Here is a 20,904-nt window from a genome sequence, read left to right as displayed (position 1 = left end):
GGCTGTACACTGCACAAAGACAATAAAAGCGGTGTGCCCTTTAGGGCTGTGCCATATCGTATCATTTCGCAATATCGTCATCATTTTTAAAACTATTTTAAAAAGTCAATATCGTGATATCGTGATATTCTAACATGTTTACCTAACGAGGTCATGCAATTAGTGCAGTTTTAATATGGCATACATTCTTTACTTGAGTCGTTTAGGCAAAGTGAAGTATAGTGGAAAGTGGCTCTAAATGATTAAAAATACATTTGTAGTAAAAAAAAACCTCTAAATAATAAAACCATTTAATACTTGTAATATATATTATGTATATTTAATATAATTCATATTAATGTAACATATTTTTGTTGCAATAGCGTGTTCTTGAAATTAATAAAAGTATTTTTCAGATTTTTCAATCCAGAGTAGTAACAACAGAGGCTCTATTCTCCTTATTAAAGCTCAGTGGAGCATCACAATTATTTCCAAGCTGTCATTTTAAGGTAAACTATTTTTAAAGTGTAATAACATATTTTGGTCAAAAACTGCCTTGTCACAAATATTGTGGAACATGTTGCAAGCAAGAAATTTAGACTGATTGCATATTGACAAGAAGAAGAAAAAGGACAAAGAAGAAAATCAGGTAACAATATTTAAATATTCTGTGTTTATACATTTTTTTTTAAATACAAGTCAATGTGATTTACAATGTTACATTTTACCTACCATCTCAAACTGGTTTATTTACTCAGTCTCTCTCTCTCTCTCTCTCTCTCTCTCTCTCTCTCTCTCTCTCTCTCACACACACACACACACACACACACGGATACCTATTCACTCCACTTATGTCAATACGCTGACCTCACCACCCTTGTAAATGTTCTGACAAATGTCCAGTTGAGGCTGGCTGACATTATGAGGTAATGATGTTAGTGAAAGTACACCATACTCACTTAGTGATAACCTCTAATACATCAAAGAAAATCCCCAGCTGTCCATCCATTCTTTCATCCATTCATCCACCCATCCATCTACCCTCATGTCCACCCTATGCATGTTTTCTGGGAAACTGTAATCTCACACTGGCCCAATAAAAAAAATAATAAAATAAATGAATAAATAAAAAGATATTTCATCCTTCCATTCATTAACACCTTACATCCCTCTACACATCCATCAATCTATCAGGTCATCCATCTATCCATCCATCCTTCTCTAGCATCTCTGCCAACTAAATGAATGCTGGCAGTAGTTTATCTTGCTCTACCTCTACCTTGGATATAGAAGAAAAAAAACCCACACACTTCCCTTATGTACATATCAAACTGCGACGCTTGATTTTCTAATCCCCATCTATCCAACGGTCACCCTTCATTGCTTGTATTCATCACTGTACTTACGGGTGCAGGCCATGGATCGAGGGTCCATGTCGGCACGGTAGTAGCCCTTCTCACACGTGCACTCAGAAGCTCTCTCCTCGTGAGAGTAACTGTGTGGCGGACACTTGCTGCAGTAGCCGTCCATGGATGAAGCCTTGTAAGTGCCTGGTCTGCAGGCTGTAAACCACAAAACATAGGACACACAGAGTAAGGACAAGGTTTTAACTTCATACAAATAAATATTAACACGAAAGCTACATATTAACATATGATACAGTTGATTTACATATTTTTACATAGCAATGTCTGTTTCATTTTGGGATTCCAAATTACATCTGCTTATAATATTAAACTGATCATTATTTCAGTGTTGTATTGATGATCCCTTCACCCTGATCGGATCACAGTGAATAGGTGTTAGTGAAAGTGTAAAGGGCCGTATGGTTAGGGTTTAAATGGAACATATTATGCAATTTTTCCATAAGTGAATAGACTTCTCTTAATGAAACGTCTCAGACATGCTTTCATCAATATACCTCAAGGAACTCTTCCTTCTCTGCTCTTCTTTTCACTGTTTTAGCTCAGTTCTCTTCCTTCTCTTCTTGTTTTCACTGGTTTAGCTCATTTCTCTTCATTCTCTGCTTGTTTTCACTGTTTTAGCTCATTTCTCTTCCTACTCTGCTCTTGTTTTCACTGGTTTATCTCAGTTCTCTTCCTTCTCTGCTCTTGTTTTCACTGTTTTAGCTAATTTCTCTTCATTCTCTGCTTGTTTTCACTGTTTTAGCTCATTTCTCTTCCTACTCTGCTCTTGTTTTCACTGGTTTAGCTCAGTTATTTTCCTTCTCTGCTCTTGTTTTCACTGTTTTATCTCAGTTCTCTTCCTACTCTGCTCTTGTTTTCACTGGTTTATCTCAGTTCTCTTCCTTCTCTGCTCTTGTTTTCACTGTTTTAGCTAATTTCTCTTCATTCTCTGCTTGTTTTCACTGTTTTAGCTAATTTCTCTTCATTCTCTGCTTGTTTTCACTGTTTTAGCTAATTTCTCTTCATTCTCTGCTTGTTTTCACTGTTTTAGCTCATTTCTCTTCATTCTCTGCTCATGTTTTCACAGATTTAGCTCAGTTTTCTTCCATCTCTGCTGTTATTACACTGGTTATTCTCAGTTCTCTTCCTTCTCCAGTTTTCACGTAAACGCAGTTCAAGCACATTGACTGAAGATACTCAAATGGAGAATGTGTAAAATTCTAAAGTCAAACAAAATCAGAATGATTCAGTATGTTATGTTTTCTGACTTATTTGGTAGCCAACAAAAAAATTGACTGGCTGGTCTTGATGGTGGGCTTCAGAACCGCACGTCATTGTGCACAAGATTTACAGCTTTTCTGCATTGCATACATATAAAAAATGCAACTATGCCCACTGAATGTTTATGTATCAACAACATGACTCTAAACTGCTAGGGTCCAAGCACAATTCCATTAGTTTTCTCTGAAATATCACACTAAATTTTACAAATCTCAGTTTTACAAATCTCTAAACACACATTGCATCATTTAGGAAACTTTGGTCACCTTGAAACACTAGCCTCCAAATTTCAATTCCTGATTCCCAATTATCCTCATTCATGTTGCACCTGTACAAATTCAGTTGGGAGAAGTCTTTGATCATTTGTAAGTGTATAAAAGAGGTTAGGATGTAGAGTAATCTACTTCATGCATTTTGCAATAAATACATTTTTTTTTTGTATCTGCCCCTTTTTTCCTTGTAGTGTTTCTCACTGTTTTGCTACATACTACGTAAAATGGGCCACATTTTTGTTACATATACATGTAGTTTTGTAAATGCTGTTTTGGGACAAAGACCCAAAGTTTTGATAAATGGATCCAAGTTTCTGGAAATGTTTAAACTTTGGGAAAAAAATGTAAGAGCTCATAATAGCCTAAGAAAATAATATAAATAAATGGAAGGCCCCTTGTTTTACACTCTTTTTCATATATTATATTAATTAATTAATTAATTAATTAATTAATTCATTCATTATCTGTAACCGCTTATCCAATTCAGGGTCGCGGTGATATATTATATTATATTATATTATATTATATTACAGTGTTGAGTTCAATTAAACAGTTAAGTGATTAGTTGTTGAATATTAACCAAACTGGAATCAATACTGGTGTCAACATCAGTCAAGCCCATTTACTTTTTCTTGCAGTGAAATGCACTTTGCTTTTTCATGCTCAGAGTTATTACAACATCCCATCTTCAGGAGGAATATAGGTCAGGCAACATGCACTTAAATAAGCAAAAGCAGAAAAACGACTCCGAGTACAAGAGTTACTAATAACTTCCTGAAGCAGTGGGTCCCTGAAGGACTCCACAGACCAGAACGTCCCCGGATCCTCGATTTGCATTTCGCTGTTTTCCTTTTTCAGTAACCAACCCCCCCACGAGTATGTTTACAAAACTCAGTGTCTACACAGCTGCCATTTTTAGTCTACAAGCACTTTTAATGGAAAAGGAAAGGAGAACATATTCAAAAGCTTCCTAGCACCCCAAGATCCTGACTTTTTTTTTTCTTTCTTGTGTCTTACTCCTCCCGCCCCTCGTCTCCTTCGCCCAGAACTCTGCTGGATGACCCAATTTTGCCAAATCTCAGAGGAGCCTTGTTCAACTACACGAGAGCATATTACCTTTTTTCCACACTCTTGCAAAATGAGAACTCTTTGACCAGACATTTAGTAGAAAGAAGTGTGCGTTCGCGAAATGCCACTAGCTCCCGGCGCTAACAGACCTATTTGCTAATCTTTTTGGCACAACTCTTTTCTTTATCAAACAATGCATTATAAAGTGTAATACGATGTGTCAGGACATTAAATCCGTGGGGGTAAAAAACAAAAGAAGACACCAAACCTTTGCATACAACTGTACACTGTATGTTCAGTGTGAATTCAACCTCTTTATTTTGCCCCTACTCTTTAAAGGAGCACTATGTAATATTTTGACCTTAATATTACTTCATTACTGCATGTTAATCATTGTGATACTCCATTGACAAGTAATAGAAAGAACTGAAGCTTTTTCATTCCCAGACAGCGAGCATATATTGGTCCACTGGCATAAAAAGGCTGGCACACCACTGACTGTAGACCACTGCTGGTCCACCATCCAGATGTAACTCATTTATAATCTCCTCAAACAGATTTTACATTCACATAGACTTTTATTCTGGAAAACAAACTAATACAAATATTACATAACAACTATGAGAGATATAATAATGAGTATAAGCCTGATATAAAATGATTATGCTGTAAATGGTGACACTGTGCTGGATTAATATGATTTACTGCTCTTATTTATAAAGAAGTAAAAAATAACCTAATGAAGGAAAAAATGTAAATTGGACTTTGAATGGAAAAGTGCTAAAATGTGTCATTTTGTCTAAAATTCTGTTTAATCACCAGTGATTCGCCCAGAAAACGCTGTGAAAAACACTACTGGACCTCCAACTTTGCCCTCAGTGGGTCTACAGTGGTCCACCGTCTCCTTGCTCTCAGGGTTAGTACACTGGGCTCAGCACTGCACTACACTATGTAATTTTAGAAGGAGGGTAGGAAACCACCTGTTCTTCTCCATTGAATTCAGTACAGTGCAAATCATTCCCAGTGTCCTTTAAAAATGGCATTTAACTGAACATAGCTTGTAAAATTCCCCAAAACAAAAAAAAAAAAAAAAAACAAAACAAAAAAAACCAAATAAACAAAAAACAAAAACAAGAAAAAAACACTGAACAGCAGAAAGGGGTGCTCTGAAGATTAGCATTGACCTGTAGAGCAGGAAAACAACTTTGGGATCATTTTAAGTGAAAACTGTGATCGAGAACTCCATCCATCCATCCATTATCTGTAACCGCTTATCCAATTTAGGGTCGCGGGGGGTCCAGAGCCTACCTGGAATCATCGGGCGCAAGGCGGGAATACACCCGGGAGGGGACGCCAGTCCTTCACAGGGCAACACAGACACACACACATTCACTCACACACACACCTACGGACACTTTCGAGTCGCCAATCCACCTGCAACGTGTGTTTTTGGACTGTGGGAGGAAACCGGAGCACCCGGAGGAAACCCACGCAGACACGGGGAGAACACACCAACTCCTCACAGACAGTCACCCGGAGCGGGAATCGAACCCACAACCTCCAGGCCCCTGGAGCTGTGTGACTGCGACACTACCTGCTGCGCCACCGTGCCGCCCGTGATTGAGAACTAATCATCAAATATCAGTAGCTGACATCACTGCTGTTTATGCGGCTGAATGCAATCCAATCCTTACAAAAATGTTCCCATATGTAATGCTAAGACATTTCAGAATAAATGTTAAAGAGAGCTGATCTGAGAGCTGTTTACGATCCTTAATCCATCCATCCATCCATCCATTATCTGTAACCGCTTATCCAATTTAGGGTCGCGGGGTTAACTTAATCTAAAAGACAAGCCCCTTGTTATGCGTTGAAATAGGGCCAAAAGTTTTTGAGAAACAAAACACAGGCAAAACTAAATTTAGAAAAAATAATATTGAGAGTTTTAAAAACAGGTTTATGAAGAGAATATTTCCATATGTATTGTTTATTTTGTATTCACATTACGCTTCTCCCAGCCTCGCTTTCAATTTCCAAAAGCTTCTCTCTTCAGAGCTCTGGTCGTGTTTAAGTGGGAAGGCAGGATCTTGTCAGCCATTGGCTGCTGGGGATAAGCCCCACACGCACGCATGTTTAGACTTAAAAAGACCTAGGCGTCCCCAAACTTTTGACACGGAGTATATGCAAAACGGAGGAGTGCGCAGAGGAATGCTAATGAACTGGGGGGGGGGGGGGGGAGGGGGGAGGGGGGGGGGGTCAATTTGATTTGATCGCCAAGTCACTCTGCTCAAGAAGAGGGGTAAGGCCGGTGGTGCCGGGTGGGGGGCTGTCTCAGAGGCAGGGTCGTAAATTCACAGAGCGGTTAAGGCACGGGAGCGGTGGGCAAATGTGCGCGGCGAGCAAATTGCACGATCTCGGGGCCGGCCGGCGAGGTCAAGCCGTCGGTGGTGTCGGAAACGCAATTCAATTGATGGATCAATGCCATGATGAATTTACCCTCGCCTTGATTGTGCGTGCGAAGCGGTGAAGGTCACGGATTTAATCAAGGCCTGTGCTCGTAAATCCACACACAGCCGTACGTACACACACACACACACACACACACACGTGAGCACACTGGAGGCCAGAATCTAACAACACGATGATCTCGGTGCCTCCTCCCTTTCTTTCTCACGCCCACACGTCTTTACCCGAGCCGTACGTTCGCGCGCTGAAAAACAATTATTACAGTATAATGCTAGGAGAAAATGTCATCTTCGGAATTCAATTACACGCTGACTGCAGGGGTTCGCTTGAGTAGAAATTTATTAACTAATAAGGTCTGGGAGAGTAAGGTCATTGACACCCAAAAAAAAAAGTTAATTAAATGGAGAGGGTACCAATAAGTTTCAAAGGAAAATGAAATGCTAATGTAACTTTGAATGAACTGTAGAGGGGAACAAAAAAAATATTAATAACAATACTGCAAAATGTATAGGCACACTCAGCCCCCTACCCCCCCACCCCCCATTGTTAGAAATCTTTAACCAATAGAAGGGGACATTCTGGAGACAGGGTGCATGCAGAGGTGAGGAGGCAGGCTGAAAGTGCAAAGGTGGGATGACATAAACCTGTTTAGAGTTCTAAACCTGTTTTCCTGTAACCGCTTCAACCTTTCCAAGGCTGGCGTGGACCCAGAGCCTACCTAGAACCACAGGGAGCAAGGCAGGAACACACCCTGGACAGTGTTCCAGTCCAACAAAGGGCATCACACACTCACCCAGTCACCCACAAATCATAGTGATGCATGCTTTTGAGAAATTAATCTACCCACCATTATGCGTTTTTGGAGAGCACACCACACTCCTCACAGACAGTGACCTGAAGCCGGGTTTAAACCCAGAACCTCAGGACCCTGGAGCTGCGTGCCTCTCTGTTCCTGCAGAATAAATACTTCACTAAAAAAAGCGAAAAAACGTGAAAAAACACTGAAACAACAGACGAGCTGTTGCTCAATAATCACCGAGGAGTCAGAAAGAAATCCAAGAGAAAAGAGGGAATAGAATGAGTAAATGAATAAACAAACAAATAAATAACCAGGGGACAAATGGGACCAGTAGCTACAAGCTACAAGCTTAAGGTCACCCTGCTCAATGGCAATGATGGTCAACAGGGTTATAAAGCCCCCTAAATCTGGGCTGTACAGCTGTGGAACTTATTCTGTGGAGTGATAGAGCGTCTTTCAGGCTTTTTAGGATGAATTAGAGTGGTGCTAGCAAATGAGACACTCATATGAAGCAGAGAAAATGATGGGAAGTGTTACTGTTAGAGAGAGAGAGAGAGAGAATGGGAGAACGAGTGAATGAAGTCTAATCACTGGTTAAGTGTCTGGGCGCTGTGCCCCTGTTTGGACTCCTGCTGAGGGTTGCCTGGCTGCTCCTCCCTGGCGCTACTCCATGCCCTGACCACACACACACACACACAAAAACAGGACCACACTGCCAGAAGAAATCCCCATTTAGTAAAACTAACTCTCTCTGAGGGTTATTTGTTTCAAGGCACAGCTGAGAGAAGCAGTGACCTCAAAAAGGAGAACAAACTCCACTTCAGCCACGTTCAGTCCACTCCCGACCTAAACATATGACTGAATTAAAACAAACAGACACTTACACTCTTCAGGCATGAATATTTCATGTCCATGCTGGTCCATTATTAGCCGTGATTAATCATAATCATGTGATTAATCTGAAAATCAATGGTGCATCATATCAATAATCAGTTATCAAATGGAACTTCCATACCCTGATCGATCATAACGTTATGACGTCCTCCTCGTCTCTACACTCACAGTCCGTTCTCTCAGCTCCACTAATCAGACAGGAGCACTTTGAAGTTTCTTCATCTCTTGCTCTGCATACTTTGTTTGGCTCCTTTCACGCTGTTCTTCAACAGTCAAGACGTCCACAGAACCCCCACCGAGCAGGTATGGTTTGGGTGGTGGATCATTCTCAGTGCTGCACTGATACAGTGTGGATCAGACACAGCAGTTGCTCCCGGAGTTTTTAAACACTGTGTCCACTCACTGGCCACTCTGTTAGACACTCCTACCTCGTTGGTCCACTTTGTAGATGTAAGGTTAGAAACAGTGCTGTCCAGTTTTTGTTGGTTGTCCTCTAGTCTTTCATCAGTGGACACAGGATGCTGTTAATGGACTATTCCCAGTCCAGGAGTGACACGGAGGGGTTTAAAAACTCCAGCAGCACTGCTGTGTCTGATCCACTTGTACCAGCACAACACACACTAACACACCACCACCACGTCAGTGTCAGTGGAGCTGGGAGAATGGAATGTGAGCGTAGAAAAAAGGAGGTAGTCAATGTTATTGTTGATTTGTGTGTGTGTGTGTGTGTGTGTGTTACAGCTGCAAAATCATTGTGATGCACCACTGAGCTGTAATAGGAAGAATAGAACCTGTGTTATTGCTACACTGGGTTCTGCACTGCAGAACCGGCACAACATAACTTTTGGAGGAGGGTAGGAAATGTAAACATGTGAGACATAATGAGAGCTGAAAAATTAGTGAAACAAGCAGAAATGAAAGCGGAGAAGGATGGAAACCAAGCTAAATCAAAAGCTACTGCAGGCTTGGCTTAATATTGCTGCTTGCTCAGGGGTGAGGGTGACTGTGTGTGACTCATTGTCATTTAAAGGAACAGGTGCTGAAACCAACCGTTCTGAACAGGGCTGTTTAGACAGAGGGAGAACATTGCTGTGGCACTTGATCCTTGTGGTATTTTGAACAGAATATGTCGCAAACTTTTAGTTAAAACCCCATAACTTATATTTTTGGAAGAGTGGTAGATTGTTACTTTTAATTGCACAATTTCAGATGAATTGAGATAATCAAGCTGTTAAAAGATCTAGAGAATATGAAGATGTTTTCCGTGTATATATATACCTCGCCTGAAGGATGTCCTGTGGACAAGAATTTCATTCAGGCTCAGGAGAATACACCTAAATTGGCTGAACACCCTGTGAAAGTTAGTTTCTGGGGTATAGGGGTGTGTGTGTGTGTGTGTGGTTTGTACTGCCTGTAAGCCTCAGGGACTGTGTGGATCCCAAAAGGGAAGAAGCCTGTCTCACTACAGCCGCAGCAGACGCACTGCAGAGAGCTGCTCAAATGAAGCCTGATTTAGAAAAGAAGAAGGAAAAAAAACGTCCTCTAAGTGCTGAAGCAAAGACTTGCACTGGAAACTCGAGACAACTTTTAGCCGGGAGGGCTGGAGGATTCATGTTTAATTTAACTCTTTCATACCTACATTAAGGTGTTTATGCTGTTGCTTTGCTAAATGTGCAGCATTTCTGACAGTGACACTAATAGGATATACACTAGTATAATACAGCATTTATTCATGTTCTGTGATCGATTAATCTTGACCAGGGCCAGCGTAGGGCCTCATCCTAGCCAGAATCATAGGGCACAAAGCAGGAACACCCCCTGGAGGACTACAGAATCAAGAAAAATCCAAAAATGAAATGAACTTGTTATTAGAACTCTCCTTTCCACCTTAAGAAATGCAGCAGTTACAGGTGCTTAGCAACTTTTCCTTCCAACTTCAATGGGACAGTAATGACATTCTGGCATCAACAGAACTTTTCTTTCCACCTTAAATAATGCAGCATTTAAACTTTGGCACCTACAAGCTTTTAATTCTGCCTTAACTGGAGCTGAAATTAAAGTAGTTGTGTTAGAATTACCCATACCATCTTAAATAAGGCAACTCATTTTTCCCCTTCTCTCACACGCAGAACTTTTCATTTCACCTTAAATAGAGCAGCTATTATAAAAGGGTCATGGTAGAATTATCCATTTTGTAGTAAATGTTGAATTGTTTAAGGTGGAAAGTAAAATTGCACCACAGTAATTTTTCCTTTTAAAATGGATTAGAAATTTCAGCAGGCACCAGAATGTGATCACTGCCCTGTTCAAGTTGGAAGGGAAAGTTGACAAAAGCTAATAATTGCTGCGCATTTTAAGGTGGAAAGGAGAGGAAGGCAAGGAAAATAATGGGAAATCCACACTGGCCTGGTGTTTGTGATCCAGAATTAATAATACAACATGAGTACCTAACGTTGGTGATGCCCTGGTGGCTGAATGCCATCATATGTCCCAACATTATTCTAAAAGCAGTCTAGAAAAGTAGAAGCGCTGACTGACTAGGTATTAATACTCTTCATGAGCAGGTATCCTTAGATTTTTGTGTGTGTATATTTGTATCCACAGTGGACACACCCTGAAAACAGAGAATACACTAATTATAATTATAAAGGGTGTCTATGAATGTTTAGACGTGCAGTGTATTTACATAAGGGGGCTTATAAGAGGCCTGTGTTTTTTTTCTTCTCCCAATTAGTATTCTGTGAAAGACCCAGGGCTGAAGAAGATGTACATGCCCCTGTGCTGTGGACTGAGAAAGCTCTTACTCAGGTAGCAAATCATGAGAGAGAGAGAGGGGGCTTTGGTGGGGGGAGGTGAATCAAACTAGTAGAGAAAGCTCCATCTCTGATGTCTTCGGCAAGCTCTGATTAAAAATTCATACCACTCTCAGACTCCGCTCCTTTTGTTTATGGCAATCGATAGCTTTTAGATATGATGTCTGTGGAGGGAAGGCTCGCTCGGGGGAGAAGCGACGGCAGGCAAAAGCGATCCCATTGACAACACGGCAATGTTGACAAAGCCGATCCCCGTTTTAATTCACCCGGGTGCTGCTGGAGAGCACAGCTTGACGACACAATTGGCAGAGGTTTCCAAATGAAGTTTATAAAAGCGTTTCTTCTTTGTGTTTGTGTTAATGCCTGTTTGGCAGAACCCAAGTTATGCAGGGAGGAGGAGGGAGGGGGTGCCTGGGCACACTCATTCTTTTAACCCTTAAACCTTTAACCTTCGATTTTAAATATGAATATAGCAGCAAACAACTAATTTCAATGTAATGGTGTAGTGGAGTTAATGTTCACGATTTTAATCAAAAAAACCCTTCTTATAAAATTCTGAGGATTTTTCCTCACCATTTGCTAGTTCTCCATTATGTTTGCTGCTGGAAACCAGTGTAATGTGTTTACGAAACCCAGAACATACATACAGTACCACTTTAAAAGACCAAGAGCTTCTGAACATGAACAAACAAGAACAGCCGTTCCCCAGAATCATCAACGTTCTCTTTCAGCCTCCTGAACAGAGAAAGACACATTTTTAGCAAAAGAAGTCACCAACAAACAGTGAGAGAAGAATGCACCGGCGCATTAAATAAGAACATTCGCGATGTTTCTATTAATATTTTAGCGATAACACAGTGGAGAAATACAGTTCAAACACTCTGCGAATGTGCAGAAACTGCTCTTTCAATTGCATGTTATCGCGACTGTATGCGATACTGTACATCCCGAGTTACGAGGCCTATGTATAAGCTTGAGACATGCTTCCTCTGCCTCTCGTCATGTCCAACTGGTGGATTCGCTTGTTTTTAAGACTCTGATAAAACTATTTCAATCACCAAAACAATTCATCCACACGAGTAAAGGGATATTTCACAAGAGATATAAAATTTTCTAAAATCGAATTTACGTTTTTCAGGGTTAGAGACAGATTATCTCTTCATATAATGCTCTAGGTCATATGGGCCTCTCTCAACGAGAAAGCTGAAATTGTTCTGAACATTTTGATATAAAACATAAACAAGTGGGCATTATATTATAATACAAGTACTTTAAAGGCGAATTTCAGAAAATTGAGAAAATGTCCTTAGACCCCAAAGGGTTAAAGGCTCCCACAAGACTTTGAACTCACAGGAAATCTACTAAAAGGACTGTCCCAGGTCAGCAACTCATTTTCCCGCTGATGTGGATTAATGGAACACTGAAATACTGCTTTATCTTCTCTAACTACCTTCATCAAGTAAATTCCCGCTTCACCCTCTGCTGTGTGACATCTGGCAGACTGGAAGAGAGGATTGTCACATTCCACATTAAGCGTTGTTGCAGTTACACTGTTTTAACTCTGCATCTAATTCGCTAGTTTCCTATTCAGATTTCCCATTCCACTATAAAAGGAGCACTAAATAAAACTGTGTTACTGTGTTGTTCATTTACCATTCAGGGTGTTTACTCAAATGTGCTTTTCTCAGTATAAAAAACATGTTTAATTTCACCTTAAAAGCAGCTCTAAATTAAACTTACTGTTACGGTTACTCTTACGGTTACTGTCATGCTATGTTCTTTTTCCATTCAGGGCATTAACACAGTGCTTTATTTAACTTTATCAGAGTTAAAACACAATGTTCACTGTCACCATTTAAGGTGGAATGGGAAATCCCAATGAAACGCCACAAAGACCACTGCAAAGGGTTCACTGTTATAAATTGTGAGTCAAAGGTAAAAATATTAATGAAGTACATTAGGAAGAAGGGTGGCACGGTGGTGCAGCAGGTAGTGTCGCAGTCACACAGCTCCAGGGACCTGGAGGTTGTGGGTTCAATTCCCGCTCCGGGTGACTGTCTGTGAGAAGTTTGGTGTGTTATCCCTGTGTCCACGTGGGTTGCCTCCCACGATCCATGTTGGTAGGTTGATTGATGACTCAAAAAAACACACATTGGTAGGTGGATTGACGACTCAAAAGTGTTCGTAGGTGTGAATTTGTGAGTGCATGTGTCGCCCTATGAAGAATTGGTGCCCCCTACAGGGTGTATTCCTGCCTTGCGCACAATGATTCCAGGTAGACTCCGGACCCTGAACTGTGGCTGTGTTAATTGGCTGTGGGAAGAACACTTTAGCTGTGTCGTGATTTGTTATCCAATTGGCAGAGCAGAGGCGAGCGTTTTTCAATTACTGCCCTTTGTTGAGCAGCAAACAAGTATGTAAGAAGAAGGGACGGCCCTGCATTATGCAGCAGCCGGAGTCTTTTAAAGTACGTAGCTAAGTAAACAGAAATAATGGCAGTCACAAAGTCAGTGCAGCGCTCACATCAATAAGCAGCCGAGAGTGTTTGTAAAGAGAACACGTCTGTGATTACCTGCTCCTTTTCAGGGAATACAAGTGCAGTCTGATTTTACAGTGTGACTCCATAAAAGCTAATTCTCTAAATGAATTACTTTCACAGTATCACTGAAAAGCAGAGAGGTGTCACGACTTCAACAAGAAGTTTATTACAGCAAAGACACAGACAGTTACAACACTTACTAAAGCATGAACAAAAATAATAATAATAATTCTAATAATAATAAATGCATGTAACTACACTGATCAATTACTGTTTTATGAACACCTACCTTGTATCTCCATTCAATGTCCATTTTATCAGCTCCACTGACTAGTTCTACAATTACACACTGTAGTCCACCTGTTACTCTGTGATTCAAACATCAGGACCCCCAAAAGACCCCCACAGAGCAGGTATGATTCGGGTGGTGCATTATTCTCACTGATGCAGTAATACTGATGTGGTACATCACGCATGTATGAGTGGATCAGACACAGCGATGCTGCTGGAGTTTTTAACTGCACAGTGTCACTACTGGACTGAGAATAATCAACCAACCAGCAGCATACCTGGGGACAGCGTCCTGTGTCCACTGATGAAGGACTAGAGGACGACCAACACACATTGTGCAGCAACAGATGAGCTACTGTCTCTGCCTTTACATCTACAAGGTGGATCAATGAGGTAGACGTGTTTCACCAAGTGGACAGTGAATGGACACAATGTTAAAAAACTTCATATTATCCATTAATATGTGAGCTATTATAAGACATACAAGCTTCTGAACATACAGTTTGTCATATTTAAGGCCAAAGCAAGACTGAAGTTGTGACAGAAGCAGAGATGTATGATAATGATAACATACAATACCACTGCCCATTCCCCTCACAGGCTCAATCTCAAACTGTACGACTATACAGAACACACATACACAGTGTCCGTCAGAGCCCGTGGTGAGAGGCTTCCTTTAACAAGTGTGAAATCTGATAGAAATGTAATCATGGCCAAGGAGTGTTATACCTAGTCCTGAGGCAAAAAAATAAAAAATAAAAAAATACAGGGCTGTGAAAAGAAAGAGCGAGAGAGAGAGAGAGAGAGAATGAGAGCTTCCTCAGGCAGGGAAAATAAGAATCACACACTAGATAACTGGGAATTACATCCAGGAGGATGACATCATTACTGGAGCATCAGCCGCACATGGAAGTAGCTAATCGCCAGGGGCATGTTGCTTTCTGCATTGTGTGATAAGGCCCTGAGTCCCTTATAACACACAAAAACACACACAAACACACACACATACACACACATGAAGCCGAGAGTATAAACTCACTGCATAATATGACTTTAGTATGTTTGAATTATCTATAGTGTAGTAGCTATTTAAATTGAGAATTGAGGCTATATATATATATATTTATTTATTTTTTAGTAAATTGAGGTCATTCGTGAGGTCATCTTACTCGAGAGTAATACTCTATAAAAATTCATAGAGTACTATAAATATAAATCAAAATAGCATGTACATTCCCTGGTTAATAAAACAGCTATATTATCTTTGTAAACATTCAGACTCCTGGTTCCTATCATCACCACTGTTAAGAAAATCAGCCGCTACATTTTTTACAGTGCACCATTCCATATCAAACAACACAGAGAGACTGTTCCATCCACTCGGAATCTGCTCCTATACGGCTCTAACTCGGCTCTGGTTTCAGACCTATCAGTAAAGCAAACAAAAAGCTAGGCCTCGGTGTCACTACGCTGCCCAAAATAAATACCCTGTGTAATATATATAAGCGTTAGATAAATGCTTTATTTTGCGAACAGTCTGGACGCTTCTTGGATGAAATCTTAATGATTGCATTGATTGTGGACGAATGGGAGCAACCTGGATCATGGCCAGACCACTTCTTCTTATTTTTATTATTATTATTTATTTTTTTTATGAGCCAAACCCTTTCACAGGTCTGTCACTGCATTAAGCCCAGGATAACTGCACACAGTTTAGCATCCTGCCTATGTCTGTACCCTAACCATGCTGTCGCATGAAAATTAACCATGAAAGCTTCGTTTTTGGGCACTGTCTGTCAGGAAATGTGCTTGGCAACTGTGGTCAAAAGGCTATCAGGACAAAGCACATTAAAAATCTCTCATTTTGGTGAAAACACCTCCCAAATCAGGATCCAGTCAAAGGCTTTGTTTACATTACCAGGCTGAAGTGACTTTTTTTTTTTGCCTTAACGTGCTTTGAGCTTTTCAAGGCTGTGTGGACACGTCAACTGCAATTTTGTCAAGTCAGATTTGAGTCACTTTGGCTATGTTCACATCTGATTTTGTGATCTTTTTTTTGTTTTTTGTTGTTCTGCTGTTCACACTGTCTATATAATGTGACCTAAATCTGACATCAGTCTGAACATATGACATTGAACCACATATCATTCTCAACAGCCATGGAGTGACATAAAAGTAACATGAATTCCGATCTGACTTTTCAGACAGTGTGGCATTGCTACAGATTGGATATGGATCGGATCTCATTACCACATTTGAAAGTGGCCTAAATCTGATTCTAAAAAGTCTGATTCAATGCAATTTTTGCTGTTCACACAGCCACACAATCAACATGTCTGTGTCACATATGAAGAAACAGGTCAGATTTGGGACATATTTCCCTGCTGTGTGAATGCAGCCTTACACATGTGTACTTAGATTGGACAGGTATCCAGTACATGAATGTGAACGGTCAGATTGGATTTAGAGATTGCATCTTTTTTTTCCTATATGCATGCACTTAGTGCTACCACCAGCTTCATGGCAAAACAACAATGGAGGAGAGGCAAGGGTGAGTCCCAAATAACAACATTTCTTACATAGTGCACGTCACACATTATAAAACTAAATTACTCCACCCAGACTGTGCAATACTCTGACAGCAAGATGTAACTTTATAGTCTAATATAAATGTTTTCATTTTTCACATACAACGCACAACCCAAGTTCAGAAACCTTTATAATATACTCTACACTGTGCACTACATAGTGTCATGGGAGACATTTGGGACTCAGCCAATCTCTCAGCAAAGCAGTAAAAGCAAACTGGCTTGCTTTTTTCGCCTTCTCGTCCTAATCATGTACACTCTACGAGCTGTTTGCCATCCTCCTGAGCAAAATGAGATGAGCACAAGCTACTGACATGTCTGTTTTTCCAGTTTTAATACAAGATGTCTTCTCACGATGGAGGTGACGAGCATATACGTATCAATTTGCGCAAGTGTGCTGTTTTAGAGACAAATTTGTTCACATTACAGACAAATACAGGTCACTTACATTTATGAATGTGAACCATCAAGACAACCAAATCTGATCTGAGGCCTGGAATGTGAACGTAGCCAAACTCCCTCACGGTCTCCCAAGCCAAAGCCCAGTCAAACTGTTATCGGTTGACTAAAAGTATGCTGTGTCTAATCCGATAAGTGGATGATCAAAAAAAGAAATCACTGCGTGGTAAAGATTTGTGGTAAAAGCTTTCTCCCTCTCTCTCACATACCCACAAAGCACACAGACAACTTAAGCTTTTCAGTGTCTGACAATTTAATTAATATGCACTGCAATGCATTTACTTATGCTTTTAGTAAAGGTCTGCAGGTCTTGCTCTGCAGGGGGAAAAAATAAATAAAAAAATAAAAAACACAACTCCAGCACATTTCTCTCTCCATTACAAATCCCACAAGTGCTCAGACCAGCTGACGGAACCTTCTACAGAAGAAAGGACACGCTCACTCATGCAGGAAGGAGAGGTGAGTGTCCTTGTAGTCGCCATGGAAACGTCATCTCCAGGTATACCACCTCCACCCCTCACTCAACAACTAGGCCTTCAACGTGTGAAGTGTCTTTCTTTGGATAACCTGTCTTGCTTTGGCCTCATTTTGGCCTACCCCCTTTCAATAGTACTAGGCATATTACTTATTAAATTACGATAATAGTGGCCAAAATGATCATGGTTATCAATATTAGAACTGTACTTTTAAGATGTGCTAAAAAGTACTGATATACAAAGTGAAATCATTACAGCAAGTCTGAACAACACAAATAAAACAGCTGCTTTTTTTAATTATTATTTTTTAAATATTTATTCACCTTTATTTAACGTGGTAACAGTCATCATGTGAAATTAAGATAGTAATCTTATTTATTATGTTTCGTTCAACAGACAATCAGTAATCACAAAAGAATAAACAGTAAAATTAAAGCAAAAAATAATAATAATAAAAATAAAAATAATATTATACCAATAAATAATTAATATCTAGAATACAACATCCATGACAGTATGTACACAGTAAATGCACCAGTGTTAAATCAACATTATTAGTGTTAACTTAACACTGAGAGTGCTAAATTATTACACTAACAGTGTTCATTTAACAATGGTGAATTTACTGTGTAGAAAAAGCAATAAAAATAATACTACTGACATGATTTATGAAGCCCAAAGAATGTGTTTGAATATAAACTTACGCCATTTAAAGTTCCACCTTCATATTTTATAGTGGTGCGGGAGAAGTACGATTATACAATTATAGCACCATTTAAGGTGGAACCGGTTGCGAGTTTATAATCCTGGCTAGAATGCGTTCTTTTTTGCGTATGAGGTCTTGTTTGTCATTAAAAATTAAAATTAAAGAAAAATGAATAAACCAGCACATTTCTGCAGCCACACATGTTTACAAGAGAATCAATGTCAATTACAGCCCATTAGTTTACTCTTCAGTGTTCAGTAGCTCTGGTGTGGTTCCTGGTTTCGAGGGTCATTGGGAAGTGAAATCAGGAGGGGAGGTGAGATTGGGCACCACACCGTGGTTCTGTTATTGCACTAATAAATCCTAGGTAACATGCAGTGCAGTGCTGAGACCACTGTGAGACTTTTCCTAACTTGATGGTTGAAACATTGAAGCTGTAATGCTAAACATCAGGAATTTACTATGGTTTACGATTAAACTGGTAATTGTTTTAGGTCTACAACAGTAAAAAACAGCAATTGTCCACTTAACAACATCTATCTTGTGCTTACATCCATTTACTGGACACTTTAATATCTAATATTACTGGCATACATTATTGAATGGCTTGAAGAGGACTAACCGAAACAGAGCTCATATTAACATCCAAAAAAAAAAAAAGTACAAAGCCAACACAGCATACAAGTCTCTCAGAAACAAGCTGCTGCTAATTATTTACAGTTGCCTGCGCTTGTAAGTTTGGGGACAAATTTATCTGAGTAGCATCTTGCCTATATTAATGTAATAAAAGCACTAATGCTATCGGAAAGTAAGCAACCTTGATTCAAAATGCCAGACCGGGGCTCACAAATTGCATTGCAAATCTTAGAATAAGAAAAACGTGGCAGACAATTGTACCTGCACGCCATGAAGCCCCGCATCGAACAATGCCATCTGGAAGATATAGGGATTCAATTACAGTGGTTGGCTTCATGGATTTCTGGAAACTCATGAGGTCATTTGCCAGCAGTTGTCGGCTGCCTTTAGAGCAGGCCATCTACCTGCGCCCTCCATTTGCTCTTTATGATTTCATAAAGTTGTTCCCTGAACGTATTACAGTGGGACATTGACATAAGAAGCTGCTCCTAAAGGGCCTGAAGCAGTGACAGCAGCCGTTCGTCATGGGAGAAAAGCTTGAGACGGGCAGACAGTGGTCCAGACGCAAGCAAAGTGTATAGTATGGACCAGCGGGGCAACCCTTCTCTGGGTTAATAACAGTGTAATATCAGTAGAGTGATCTCTAATAATCTGAATATCTTTGACCTGGGGGGGGGGGGGGGGTCAGAAAAATGCCACCCTTTAAAAAACCTTTTTAATGAATAATCTGCATCTGGGTTTTTTGCTGCGTCCGCTGTGTCAACTCACAACTCACAACGCAAGCTACCTGTCCCTCCATGCCGATAGTGCGCAAAGACTCAGATGGAAAATACTGAATAAATGGTTTGCTGAGAATTTTTAGATGCTGCAAGAGAAGGTCAGAATATTGTGACCTTATTCTCGACATTCTCTATTCTCAAAATATGACATTATTCCCCCCAAGTTTCCGACTTCACTTCGAAAGCAGCCGTAGCTGCATTTTCATGAAAGGTTATCAAATTTAATAGCTTTAATTTATCAAACTTATCATTCAAAGAATTAATGAATGGTGTGTACGCTACATCATGAAGTATCACAAGATCAAGGGAGGACAAAGGAGAAGGTAAAATGGAAGAACAAAGTTGGATGGAGTGTGTGTGTGTGTGTGTGTGGGTATGAGTGAGTGAACAAAGCCAAACAAATGACTTCATAAAATGTGGGTTATAGCAGAGCTCCCCTGCTGAGCCTCTTTGAATATTTTCAGGCTTATTAATTACCGTTTAATGCTCCCCTTGTAAAAAGAGGGGGGGAAGAGAGGACAGAGAAGGAAAGAGAGGGTTTGGGAAAGAGAAACAATGTGAAGAGGAAAGAGGAAAGGCTGAATGAAGTGTAATGTGAGTCCTAGTGGCTCCAGATGCGATTGATTTTGTTGAGCCATGTCCCTCGCTGACTCTCCAGGTAAAGCAACGCTAGGCATGGTCCTCTGCTGTGAAACCCTCAGTCCACTTCATACTTCATAAGTTTACATACTGAAAGGAACATTGGGTAGTATTTTTAGTTTTAAATTACAGCTTTAAAATTACTGTAATATGGAGAACAGGGACTCTGTCATTGCTACTCATGGCTTTTACTCATGTAACTTTTGGAGGTCAGGAGGAATTACTGTGCTGTTTAATCAGAGGAAATTTAAAGCAAATCTGATCTGTAATGTTTGAGATAAACTGCATAAAACTTACTAGATTGTGTTGAATAGATTACCTCACACTTTTCACATATAAAACAACAGAGAACAAGTACAAGAACTGAGAAGAACAGCTATAAACCAGAGCTTCTGCTCCTTGTTCCTCACTGCTGTGTGCGCCGGGTCGGGGTGAACACATTGTGGCTTATTAACATTGTTCTAGATTTTAAAATTATTAAAAAATAAAAAGTGGATGTTTCCTCACTATTTGCTGACCTCCAGTCTGTTAGCACTGGAAACAAGTCTGATGACTTAAGGTGGCTGGCGCCAAATTGTGGAGACGCCTAACTACATGCAACTAAACACAGACTGAAAGTGCTACAAAACCAAAAAAGTCAAGTTACAAATTCTGTGGTGAAAAAGGAGAATAAATACTTTTTTTCTTAAAACATGCATACTAATCAGAGAGAACTGCAGTTCCCACCTATCGTCAACCTTCCCTTTATAGAAAAAGGGCTGTTTAAACAGGGGGTGAATGCTGCTGTTGAGCTTGATCCTTGTGGTATTTTGA

At 40.1% G+C, this 20,904-nt stretch overlaps 1 protein-coding gene across 2 annotated transcripts in view; it reads right to left on the bottom strand.

Annotated features, from left to right (window-relative positions):
- epha4b (eph receptor A4b) overlaps positions 1-20,904 on the bottom strand; it is a 163,954-nt gene that overhangs the window by 73,006 nt on the left and 70,044 nt on the right. For both annotated transcript variants that reach the window (XM_066680323.1, XM_066680322.1), the window contains exon 4: positions 1,386-1,541. In XM_066680323.1, coding sequence (XP_066536420.1) covers positions 1,386-1,541 — 156 coding nt within the window. The remainder of the gene's footprint in view (positions 1-1,385; positions 1,542-20,904) is intronic.

This window comes from Hoplias malabaricus, chromosome 9, assembly GCF_029633855.1.
Source record: "Hoplias malabaricus isolate fHopMal1 chromosome 9, fHopMal1.hap1, whole genome shotgun sequence".
Classification (NCBI taxonomy): domain Eukaryota; kingdom Metazoa; phylum Chordata; class Actinopteri; order Characiformes; family Erythrinidae; genus Hoplias; species Hoplias malabaricus.
Note: the sequence above shows the minus strand (reverse complement) of the source record. Positions and strands in the feature narration are given on the sequence as shown.